Source organism: Nothobranchius furzeri, chromosome 13 (assembly GCF_043380555.1).
Source record: "Nothobranchius furzeri strain GRZ-AD chromosome 13, NfurGRZ-RIMD1, whole genome shotgun sequence".
NCBI lineage: Eukaryota > Metazoa > Chordata > Actinopteri > Cyprinodontiformes > Nothobranchiidae > Nothobranchius > Nothobranchius furzeri.
In genome coordinates this window covers 51825973-51838484 of record NC_091753.1, presented here as the reverse complement: position 1 = coordinate 51838484, position 12512 = coordinate 51825973, and the positions used below count along the sequence as shown (strand labels likewise).

Here is a 12512-nt window from a genome sequence, read left to right as displayed (position 1 = left end):
TACCTAAAGAATCCGTTCTGAGTAAAGCACGGCCAGACAGCTTTTTTGTTCTTAATTTTTTAGATGTGTGTGCTGATTTTCTCAACAGGCGAGTCCGCTGCCAAAGAGTTCAAGAAGGAAACTTGAGATTGTAGTTCAGGAGGTGAAACTGAAAATAGGCCGATGCTGAGAAACGATGCCAGGCAACAGATCTACATGTAGAGTTTGGCTGCCACCAAAATGAGGACAAAAATCAACAAAAAATAAATAAAAGCTTTTTTTTTTTTTGCGATTGTCTCAATGAGCTAAAACTTACGTGGTAACACGATATATGTAAATGTACAAAAAAAAGCTTTTAAAACCAATTAAAAACTAATTTCTTCGGCATCCTTGGGGAATATTATTTTAGAGGGAAGAAAATGACAGAAAGAAGGCAAGCTGATAAAATGGGATGACAAGAAGATAGAGCATTTAGGGGAGTATCTGAACAACCGATGCAAACGTTCCGTAGAAACATTAACGTGTCAGAGGAGGAGGAGCAGAGAGGTGAGGGTGAGAGAGCGAGTCGACTCGAGTCAAGTCTGGTGGTCGCACCCTGGGTCAGACAGACGTACTGTTTGGGTTTGATGCATGTGCCAGGTCATCTTTTAGGTGTTTGTTGGATTTTGTAACCCTTGAAAAAATAAAATAGCTATTTTTAGGCACATGCTACAGAATATGATGTCACGATTATGTCATGGTCTGCGTTCTGCGTCTCCCTCATGTGTCTCCTGGTGTTCTCCATCCCTCTCTAGGCTTCCCTTATGTGTCTCCTTGTGTTCCTCAAGTGTCTCCTTGTCTGCATCCCTCCTCACGTACATCCTTGTGTTCCCCAGCCCCCTCCAGGTCTTTTCCCTTAGGTGTTCCTCCTAGGTTTCAGGCCTAGTCCACACGTAGCCGGGTTTTTTAAAAACGAATATCCGCCCCTCCAAAAACTTGCATCCACACCACCTCGTTTAAAAAAAAACTCTGTCCACATGTACCCGGATAAATACGTTGTTAAGGACATGCCAGACCTGTAGGCGGCAGTACTTCCCCCGTTCTTAACCTCGTCCTTCGTCTGTGGTCTTCCGCAAGAAGCAGTAATTCTGCTTGCAAAAAGCGCTTGGACAATTGATAAAGCGAGCGCAGCTCTGAGGGCATCCATGCTGTCGGCTAGTGTAAACACAGGTCGCACACGTGATGTCAGCATTTTTTGTCACGGAAAGTGACGTTGCGGACCTTAAACTCCGGTTTTGTCTGTCCACACGCAGACACCCAAAACGGAGAAAACGCAGATCTTCACTTTGGCCGGAGTTTTTAAAAAGATCCGTTTTCGTGTGAATGACAGGCCAAAACGTAGAAAAATATCTACGTTTTGGCAGATCCCCGGCTACATGTGGACAGGGTCTCAGTGTCCCTGTGGTTCCCTAGCCCCCTCCAGGCTCTCTCTAGGTTTCCCTCACCTTTTCCCTGAGTCACCTCACTTATCATTGGTCTTCTGTTAGTGTTTATCTAGTTAGTATTCTCCCTTTGGTTCATTTTTGCTCCCTTCCCCATTATTAGGTCTGGCTTCCTCCCCTGCGCCGTTGTGCTCCTCCTCCCTGTTTACTGGCCTCACCTGTGCACAATTCCCTTATCACCCAGCCCTTGTACGTATATATAACCCTGTCTGCGGTGTTGGTCCATTGTTTGTGTCAGCGTTGTCTCGCACCCTCTCTAGGTCTCTTGTGTTTTGGATTTCTCCAGGTTTTCATTCTAGGATTTTTTGGATTTTTGGTTTTTGGCTTCCAGCCCTTTGGATTTATCCCTAAATAAAGGATTTTTTACGTTTATTCCTCCTCCTGCCTCGTGTCTACCTGGTTTCTGCATCTTGGGTCCTAACCTCCCCCCTACTCACTTCGTGACAGATTAGGAATTTAAAACATCTACAAGAAAAAAAAGAGAATGAACAACTTAATAAGACCTTCAGAAAACATAAAAACTACATAAAGTCAATTTTATTTTTACAAAAACATCTGGCTCTTTGTACGTATGACCTATGGCACGTAAAGTGCTTTAAAACTTTTGCACATTACTGGATGATGAATTTCATGATTCTAATATACAAAAAGCCTTAATTTTAAAAAATATTTAGTATTTCATATCTCATGATGGCTACAGATAATGTTTAGAGAATGTGTAAATTAGTCTTGAGCATTATTTGTCAATGCTCCCTCTGGGTCAAGTTATGCAGATGACACCCAGATATAGCTATCTCTACCACCTAGTGACTGTGGTCCTCTTGACTCACTCTGTGAGCGTTTGGATCAGGTTAATGACTGAATGCAGTCGAACTTCCTCCAGTTGAACAAAGACAAGACTGAAGCTATTGTCTTTGTAAACAAGGATAGAAATGAGGTCACTGCTCAACTTGGCTGCAGAGGAATGAAGACAAAGATTCAGGTTAGAAATCATGGTGTCATAATTGATTCAGACCTGCGCTTCACTGGTCGCATTAAGGCTATAACTAGATCAGCGTTTTATCGTCTTCATCAGGTGGCACGACTCAGAGGTCTCATGTCCAGACGACCCTAACCCTAGAGAAACTCATTCATGCGTTCATCTCCAGCAGGCTGGACTATTGCAATGGTCTTTAGTGTGATCTTCCCAAAAAAAGCTGTGAAGCAAGTTATTCAAAACACTGCTGCTCGAGTCTTAACAAGAACCAAGAGAACAGAGCACATCTGAAAAGAAGCTAAGCTATAACCTACGCAGTCACAGGAATGAATAAATAAGCAGTTTAAAGTAAGGGAAAGCTGTAGAGAAGACGAAGAAGAAACCAGCGAATTACCTTTGTTAAGTTTTGTTCCTGAAGTGGATTCACTCCCTTATGGTTACGTGCAGCCAGCGAGGTACGTTAACTGTGTTTTATTTATAGCGTACTTGTTAACTTGGGTTAATGTTTATTTGTAATATTTATGTTTGGTTATTCTGTACTTTGGTGTAATGACAGTTTGACGGTGGATTAATGGTGTTTTGGAAGAGAAGTGTGAAGGAAGAATAAATCCATCAGTGAATGAAGAACCGTGGTGTCGTCTGTTAACCGGAGGGAGCGAAAGCTCCTGTTCTTAAATCTCCACACTGGTTACCAGTAAACTACAGAATCTAGGAATGTAAGAAAATATCGATATAGCAATATATCGCGATATTTTTTCCTGCGATATTATATTGATGTTAAAAAGCTGTGTATCGATTTTTTTGGAAGAATTTACGTGCAAACGTTTGTGTGTTTTCTTTTCTTTTGGTGCAAATCAAATGCCGTCCGCTAGTCAGCAGTAGGGTGCAATGGAGTTTGTTTCCACCACTGAAATGTAAATCCCTCTATTATGGTTCAGATACCTCATGTAAATCATGTTAAGTATCAGTTTGGACCATTTATTGAATTTTCCTACAATAATTTTAGTCTAAAAAAAACGCTATAATTGTCCGACTGAATGTATCGCAATATATCGTGATACATCGTATCGTCTCCCCTGTATCGTGATAAGTATCGTATCGCCAGAATTTCACCAATACACATCCCTAACAGAATCCATTTCAAAGTGCGTCTACTAGATTATAAATCACTCAGTGGCGTGGGACCAAAACATATGTCAAATCTCCTTCCTGTATATACACCCAGCAGGACTCTGGGATCCTGTCAGCTGGTAGAACTTCGGGTCAGAACCAACCAGAGCGAAGCTGCTTTTAGCTACTATGCTGCACACAGATGGAGTCTGCTTCCTTATGACCTTAAATGTTCCCCAACTCTAGTAACTTTTAAATAAAAACGGAAAGCTTTCATGCATTCGTCTGCCTTTGAATGAATGTTTCTTACCTTCTGCACTATAACTCCTCTATCTCATTCTAAAATCTGAATTTAGTTTGTGTATTCTAATTACGTCGTCGTGTTGATTTTGCTGTTCTTGCTCCTGGGAAACACTCTGAATTGCCTCTGTGCGTGAAATGTGCTGCACGAATAAAGCTGCCTCGCCTCAAATTATCAGCAGACTCTCGTTACTTAATAAGACTTCATTCGTTTTCAGTTTCACTCCAAAAACTTCAGTTTTTATTCACATATTTACTATTTTCTCTGGATTAAAGTAATATCTTCTACATGGCTCGCTTGCATCGTGTTCCCAGAGCAGCTCGTTAAACTGTTTGAATGTGTAGGACCTGTTGAATCAGTGCGCAAGAGCACCTCTAGGATTTTAGTTTCCCTGCGTCTCTAACGACGAGCCGGCCACAGCTGATCACACAGACGATCCCTGTCTGGAGAAGACATGCTCGAGCTTAGTCGGCCAGAGGGAGTGAACTCTGAAAATCAAAAGACATTAACCAATTAGCTCTGATCAATAGTCACAGCCACGCTGGGATGAGCCAGACTCGGAGCATTGTTAATGTGTGCCTCTAGGCCAGGAGACAGACTGGGAATACTTCTGCTCTCTGCTCTCAGCCAATGGAAATGTGGGAAGAACCACTGACACGCTGCAGCTCTCCAATGCAGAGCATCCTTGCTGCTGTAGCCAGGCAGAACAGGCCGCAAGACGTGAAAAGAGAGACAGAGACGGATGAGGGAGGAGAGGTGCTAAGAGCAAGAGAAGGATTGGAGAGCGTGCGCTAGGCTGTGAAAGCAGGTGTTATAGCGGGTCACAGCGAGCAGCAGGTAATCTCACTGAGATAAGCAGTAGCATGACAGCCAGCCTTTAATTCCTCATGAGAGGTGGCACTGTGGCGTTATCACAGAGCCAGGTCCCAAATCCCTTTTGGAAAATAGATTTATAAAAAGCCGTAATGTTAAAGAGCGGACTGAGGATGCATTCTGACGAGGTGGGCAGAGAGCCGTCCTGCTCTGCACACACACCACGCACAAACGTGCACAGATCACAGCACTGCAGCTGCACCGCTCCGTAGTTATGATGGGGGGGATAAATATCAGCATGGGGCTCGGGATGTAAGAGCTATACTGAAGTGAGGGGAAGGAAACAACGAGATGTTAAAGAAAAGAAAAGAAAAGAAAGAGGAGGAGACGTCTAAGATATTGCACCTATCCAGGGGAGTGTTTGAAGGAGGAGGCATTATGAGAGTGTAAATTACACACCCTCCTCATCCCCTTAGGCTGCCGGTGCCTGGGTGAATAATATTAACCCAACAGCAGCGAGTGCTCCACACACACACACACACACACACACACACACACACACACACACACACACACACACACTGCTCATAATTTGCCTTAACGTCTGTCGCAAAAGTCTCCAATCATGTATCAGCCCAGCCTCGTCTCTCCTGAAATAATCTCAAATATTGACACACGACTCTTCTGGTTTATTTGGTGGACAACTGACGGCCAGTCGCGCACTTCAAACAAGTCAAAGATGGAAGGATAAAAAGGAATTAAATTCCCGATGTAACATCATGAAATGGACTGATTTTAAAGATCCCACAGGTCATACACAGCCATAGCAAATAACCCTGGCTGCTACATGTTCTGCTGTATCTTCCCTTGTCAGGAGTCTGTGAGTCTGCACAACTCAGCATTTTAATCAGATGACTTCATCAGCTGAGCGCAGCTTCATCAGATAATAAAGATGAACAGTAGCATTCCTTTCCCCAAGGTTCCTCACAAGAGAACTCCAGTTAAATGAATCTTTATTCCCAGAGAAAAGAAGATTTCATAATTAAAGTTATCATTTTATAATTCAAAATAATCATTGAAGAAAGAAGATTTTATGATTAAAAATCATTACATATTGCCATGTATAATTAACCTATGAAATGTTCAGGAATCTGTTTTCAGTGATGGTTTAGTATGTTTACAGGATGAGGTCATCATTACACCAGACAGAGAGTAAGGTGAAGATTAAAAATGCATGACACATAACTAACCTTGTCCCTAGACTCAGAGACTCTGCATCTCAGAGCGCATATTTCTGAGATTCTTGGTAAGTTTGGTCATAGATAACAGCGGGTATATAAACCAGCTGCTCTGCTTTCTCTGCGGTCGGGAGAGAAAGCTGGAGACTGGCCATCTCTTAGCAGATCTCTAGCTCAGAAAGATTTTGACACGCTGTCAAAACCTTAAAGCTTTTTGCACCTGCGAAGCTGAACAACAAGATAGTTTTCCTGCAGTACAAAGCTTACCCAAACTCCTTCAGAGTTGATTTCAAGACTCTTGGTTCCATTCATCTATCGTTGTGACCCGGAGGCATCTGAGGACTGATTTGGTCGCATCGAGGTTTCGCTACGAACCAGGTGCAGCGGGGTTGCCGGCTCCTGGACATCTCCGATCCAATCGGGGTCTCCAAATGGGTGAGGTAGACGCAACGAGATAGCGTCTGCGTGTGGTTCTGATAATAGCAACTAAATAGTTTAGATGCAAACCAAATTCTTTTATCCAGAACGCACGTCTCTGAAGGTACGGAGATTCTGATTCATCATCTCATGTTCACACATTGTTTTCAGACACCCATCTTTTAGTTCCATCCACTCACAGGATAATAGTTTAAACCATTTGTCAAAGTCTTAATTGTTTGCAAACACTGACTGGTTTTTGAATCATAAACGAAGTGTGAACGATCCCCTAATAATTAAAAGAATTCTAGAACCTTCTAATTAATCTTCCTAAGACCAAGCAAGGTGATATCATATAGAGTATTACAGCTATCGGTCACAAGTAATGAGAATAGAAATAAATAGCTTCCGTTGGTCTTCATGGCCATACGGGCCACTCCTCATGAGTCTACAGGTGTCTCCCCGTTTGAAATGATGACGGGTAGACAAATGACCCTGCCGCTTCACCTGCTGTATCAGTCAGGCCAGCCCAGTGCCACTCCGGCTTACACTAGCGAGCAGTATTTGCAGGACCTGAAAAACCATCAGCCTGCAGCGTTTTCTTTTGCACAGACAAATCTGGAGAAATCAGCTGAGGGCAGGAAGGCTTTTAATGATCAGAAGGCCTCACATTCTGAACTCAACGTGGGTGATGAGGCCTGGTTCTACATCTTTGCTCCTCATTCCGGTCACACAAAAACAACCTCTGGTAAACCGGCTAAGAAACTTTTGCCGAAGTGGTCAGGTCCATGCCTGATAACTGAAAACCTCTCTCCGGTCGTGTATCAGATCAAGATCACCGAAGGAAACAAAGACCCCATCTATAAGTGGGTCCACAGGAACCAAATCAAACCGCCCAAGGGTTCCACTAATCTCGATGATATTCCAGCCCAAGACTCTGATGACCCAACTAGCGTCGAACCAAAAGGGGGATGAATAACTCTCTCCTGTGCCATTTTTCTCTGTTTCAGGTTACACAAGATTGTTTGTGTTTGTGTGTATGCATGGTTGTATTTCCTGTCTATACATGACGTGCAGACGGAGTGACTTGGGATGGTCAAGCTGTGGGTTCCTGGAGTATTTAGATCACATTACTCTACTAGTTTACATTCCACCAGTTTAATGAGCTGTAGTTCAAATAGTAGTTTGCCTTTTCCCATCATTTCTCTGTGATTTCATATCTTACATAACTGCAAAAAACCCAGGATGTTATTTCTTTTAGGTGTTTAGCTGCTCTTGCCTCCAGAAAACACCAGATTGACTGAATCTGTACATATTTTTATCAAATCTTTTTTTTTTTTTTTTGGTTTTACTTCCTAAAATAAAATCTTCTGCTTATGTCCCACCAAGCAGTGGCGGCGATAGTTTTTAATGGTGAAAACAAGGAGTGTTTGGATAATTAAACGTGACTCATTGAGCTTGGAGAATTTAAAAATCGACGGGTTTCCGCTCAAGTTATTGGTCCAGATAATTAACAGATTCATGTCCAGAAATAAAAGATTGTTCAATAATAGGACATTTCTGGGATGACTGTCTTCTGTTATGTTAAACGCAACTTCTAGAGCGAGTTCTTGAGGTATTCTATCATTTATGAGGAGAGGGAGGTACTTACTGGAACCAGCCACTAGGTGGAGACCATCCTAACTTTAGCTTACATGATGCATTAGGCTAGAAAATGAAAAACTAAATAAACATGAATTATAACCTTACAGCTAACAGGGCGCCGGGCCCAGATGTAATCCATGTAAGGTCAGCTCCCTCCAAATAGAAGTGCAACAGCTTGAGTCAAGGCTCATTACTTCTTGGGATTAGACGGCGGGTAAATGGGGAGACTATCGTTATCCACCACTCTTCATCTCTTCCTCTTTCCTAACCCCCACCCCCATCAGGGTCGCTGCTCTAGGGAGAACTGCAAATACCTGCATCCTCCTCCTCACCTAAAGACTCAGTTGGAGATCAATGGAAGGAACAACCTCATCCAGCAGAAAAACATGGCCATGCTGGCCCAGCAGATGCAGCTGGCCAACGCCATGATCCCCGGCACGCAGCTACAACCGGTGGTGAGTGGACGCATCTTTCACAAATTTAAGGTTCCTGTATGTGCAAGTGCAAAGAGGAAGTCTACAAAAGTAATTCCAGTCACTGAAAGTGGTTTTTGCCAAAAATCGTGACGCAACAGCTGCTGGACATTATTTCTGATGTGGCTATTTTTGTTTTAACAAATCAAGCACATTGATATAAAAGAGTAACCAAAATAAACCAAAAATCTGAACAGTATTTGTCAGTTTGTCGTATATTTTGGTCAAAGTGAAGCTCGGTTTGTTTCTAATTTTGTTTTTCCCTCTTACCATTTTGATCTCCTTGGGCAAATATTTTCTTTTTATTTGACCCATCATTACTTTAGTAAGAAGCAGAGGGCGGCAATATGATGCCTGGCAGGCAACTTGGGGTCCAGCCTCTTGCCCAGGGACACGTTGACATGTGAGCTGCTGAGACTGGGGATTGAGCCTATGAACCTTGGATCATCGGACGACCGCTCTACCCGTTGAGCCACGGTTGCCGCTCACAACAGGCCACCATTAGACCCTTGACACTTGTTTCACACTGATTATAGCTCTTTGTTAAGTTCCTTCTGTGTTGCTTTGTCAGTTCCATTTTTCTTTGGCTCCTATACAAAGAGGAGTAAAAGCTCTGCTTTTACCTTTTTAGTTGACAGTTTCTGATCAAGGCGACAGACAGGAGGCAAAACTCAGCTTAACAACTTGCGTGGCTTGTGGCTAAACAACTCGCAGCTGCTCCTGATGAACATAACATCTATGATAGTTTCCAGTCAGGTTTTCGTAGAGCTCATTCTACTGAAACAGCTCGTCTTAGGGTCTCTAATGACCTTCTGACTCACAGTGAGGCAGGGGACTGTTTTGTTCCGGTCCTGCAGGACCTGACTGCACCCTTTGAAACTGTTGACCATCACTTGCTACTGGAGAGGCTGAGAGACTGGGTAGGCCTATCAGGAACTGCTCTTATCTGTCTGAGCGTTCCTTCTCTGTGGCCGTCTCCAAGTTTCTGTCCTCCTCCCTTCTTCGCCCATGGTGTCCCACAAGGTTCTGTGCTGGGACCTCTACTGTTCCTCCTCGAACTGCTTCCTCTTCAGCACATCCTGAGCTCCTTAAAAGGAATCTCCTACCATCTTTATGCAGATGATATCCAACTGTGCATTTCCTTTAAGCCCCATCAGATTTCTAAGCTGCAGCTGTTGCACACCTCCTTAGACTCTTATAAACTGGATGGCTGCTGCAGATTTTTTATTTGAACGCACGTTCACGTTCCTGAATACCATCTGCTTTACAATATAATGTCAACTGACGCAATTTTTTATCTGCATTTTTAGTTTATTGATTTTTTTGGTTAACTTTGGTGAAATATTGGATTTTAGTACTGAGGAGTGCTCAAAATTAAGATTCAAGAGGTGGTTAAATGCAATGTTCAAAAATGGATTCAGGTTCAGAAATGTGCATCCGTTGTTGTTATTTGTGACATTTTAGCAGAGAGTTAAGGCAAAAATCACATATCAGACCATGGCCTGTACGTAAAAGTAGAAAAACTCATATCGGTGCAATTCCATTTTACAGCATCCGTAGCTTTACGTTCTGCACATTTAAAGACATATTTGTGCACTTCGGCCAAATCTTAGAAACAATGGCTGAGATGAGAAGAACCAAGAGAAATTCCCAGAACTGCTGAGTCTTTTGTTTCTGCTTGTGTTACGATGAGAAAGTAAAGTGAAGTTAAGAGAGCAGGTGGAAGACAAGTTGACAGGGAAGGACACAGCAGAGGAAGAAGAGGAGGCATGAAGAGATAAAGGGCTAAAGAGCAAAGGCAGGCAGCTAAAGGGGAGGCGAAGGGACGACAGCAGACCTTTAGACCTGCCCTACAAAGACAAGTTAAAAGCGAGGACAAAAGAAGTGTCCAGGTGTGATCTTCTCCTTCCTCCATCAACTCCTTGTGTCTGCAGCCTCCTGCTTCCTTCTTTGGTTTAAAGGTTGTATGTTTTCTGCTGCTCTCCTACATCTGTCCCTCATCCTACATGTGCATAAAGAGGAGAGATTTCATTTCACGCATGGAACTGTGGCAAGGTGATACGGCTCCATTACATCTGGCTGCTCATGATTCTTATTATTAAAGGGTCGAATCAGCACATTGTCCACATTACACACTTTCACAGGACTGTATCACTTACTAATTCATTTCTTCACTTACTCTCATCTAAGAAGAAATTAATAAATAAAATTATCAAAGGATATTTCATTTGTTCATCTGCCACAAGATCTCACAGCTGAAATATAAAATCTGAACCGGTTCTGCAGAATTACACAGACGGTCCACAAAAAGGCAGAATGATGTCACTACATTGTTAAAACCTCATGACTGTGAGAGTTTTCAATGACATCATGTCTCTGGTCTCAACCTCGAGCTGTAAATATCTCAAACCCATTTCTGAGCGCTTTACTTTTCTCTTCAGATGCTTCGTTTTTAATGAACAGAAGAAACTGGAACGTTTACGACATCGTTTCCCATTTTCTGATTTAACACAGAGCAGTGAGAGGGTTTTAGAGGAACGTAGCTGTCCCGTTCCTGGCTGCTACCCCTCCTCTATTACTCACTGTGTCCTCTTGGCAAGGGTTCAGGAGACAATCCTCAGTCTGGGGCTGAGGTCAGGAACGTGTGAGGATTGCTTGCAGTGCGCTGCTTTGTCAGCTTGTGTACTCTTTAGCCTCCCTTTCTGAGAGCTGCAGAAGGAGACATAAGGTTTTCTCCTTTAAACTCCAGCTCGGCGTACAGAAGCAGAGCAGCTTCTTCCACGCAGCACAGCCTGACGTCCCTCATTAGCATCGCTGTAATTTGTGATCTCTGCTACACGAAGCACCCGATTGTAGCTGAGGGAAGAGAGTAGGTGATGTGACATGCTAACTATAGCTCTCGTTTTATTTTTAGTGCAGATATAAACAAAAAGATAACATTCTTACTTCATTCCCTCTGCAGCTATGGAGGCAGATTCTCCTTTGCCTACAAGCTTTTTCTATAATAGTTGTCATTAAATTTGGCGTTTCAATTGAGATTTGGTGTAAATGTAATAAATAACTATCAAAACTTACTTGTTGCTTCCTGAACAACCTCAGTTTGGGAAAACAGTGTCCTTTATGGCCGCCATCTTAACCCTTTAATGGCACTGAAAATCATTAAAATGCTATATTTACACTAGAGATGCCCGGTAATAGTGGTTTACCATGTATTGCCCAATATTGGCATTAAAATATAATATCGTCAAATATCGGTTACTTATTTATCAAACTTTTCAGCTACTTCTCTATTAAAATGTCTAAATATGACAGACCTGAGTTAGTTTTCAAGATACTTTAGTTTATTTGGCACAAATTGTTAAGAAATAGAAATTTGCCCTAGTGAACGTGTGCTGTCCTTGCGGCACGTGTAGCTAACTAGCTAGCGAACAACTCAAACACAAACGAGAATCTACACCCAAGGCTTGCTTTTCTTAACTGAAGATCTTTATAAAGGTTTTGTCACTGTAACTACAATACATAGAAAAAGAAAAAAGAAATTACTAACTAATACACACATCTTAGCATCATACTTAGCAACTAGTCTAGCTTAGCATGTGAACTAAGTAACACACAAACGTTTTCTAAACACAAGGAGAGTTACAAAGATGAATGTTCTTTATTGTTTAAGCATGCATGATAGGAAATATGTAATGTTAGAGAGCTAAAATAATTTTGTTTTTATTGTTTATGGGGGGCAGGGGGCATAGCATATGGTCAGTAATGGTATATCAGATACCGGCATAATATCGAACATCTCTAATGTCAACCACCGAATGTCACCGTGGGCCGTTTGAAAAATTCTTTAGAATTTTTAAAAAAGGTTTTCAACTTTCTAATTCTTTAAATTTCACATTTTAAACTATATTTTCACTTGAAAGTTTCTGATTTATGCTGACTCACTTGCTCTATACAGGGTTAAAGCAGGTCAAAAATTCTTTTATAAACCTTTAAACAACCATCAGTTTCACATCACATAGTTCTTTACTTGTTGTGTAGAAGTGTAAACACCACCAAAAGCAATTTGTAAGGCTTCCAGTG

At 42.2% G+C, this 12512-nt stretch overlaps 1 protein-coding gene across 11 annotated transcripts in view; it reads left to right on the top strand.

Annotated features, from left to right (window-relative positions):
• LOC107380046 (muscleblind-like protein 1) overlaps positions 1-12512 on the top strand; it is a 61748-nt gene that overhangs the window by 36052 nt on the left and 13184 nt on the right. For all 11 annotated transcript variants that reach the window (XR_008563583.2, XM_070543600.1, XM_070543599.1 and 8 more), the window contains exon 2: positions 8244-8414. Coding sequence is in view for 10 of the 11 variants with exons in the window: in XM_070543600.1 (XP_070399701.1) it covers positions 8244-8414 (171 nt within the window). In the remaining variant the exon portion in view is untranslated. The remainder of the gene's footprint in view (positions 1-8243; positions 8415-12512) is intronic.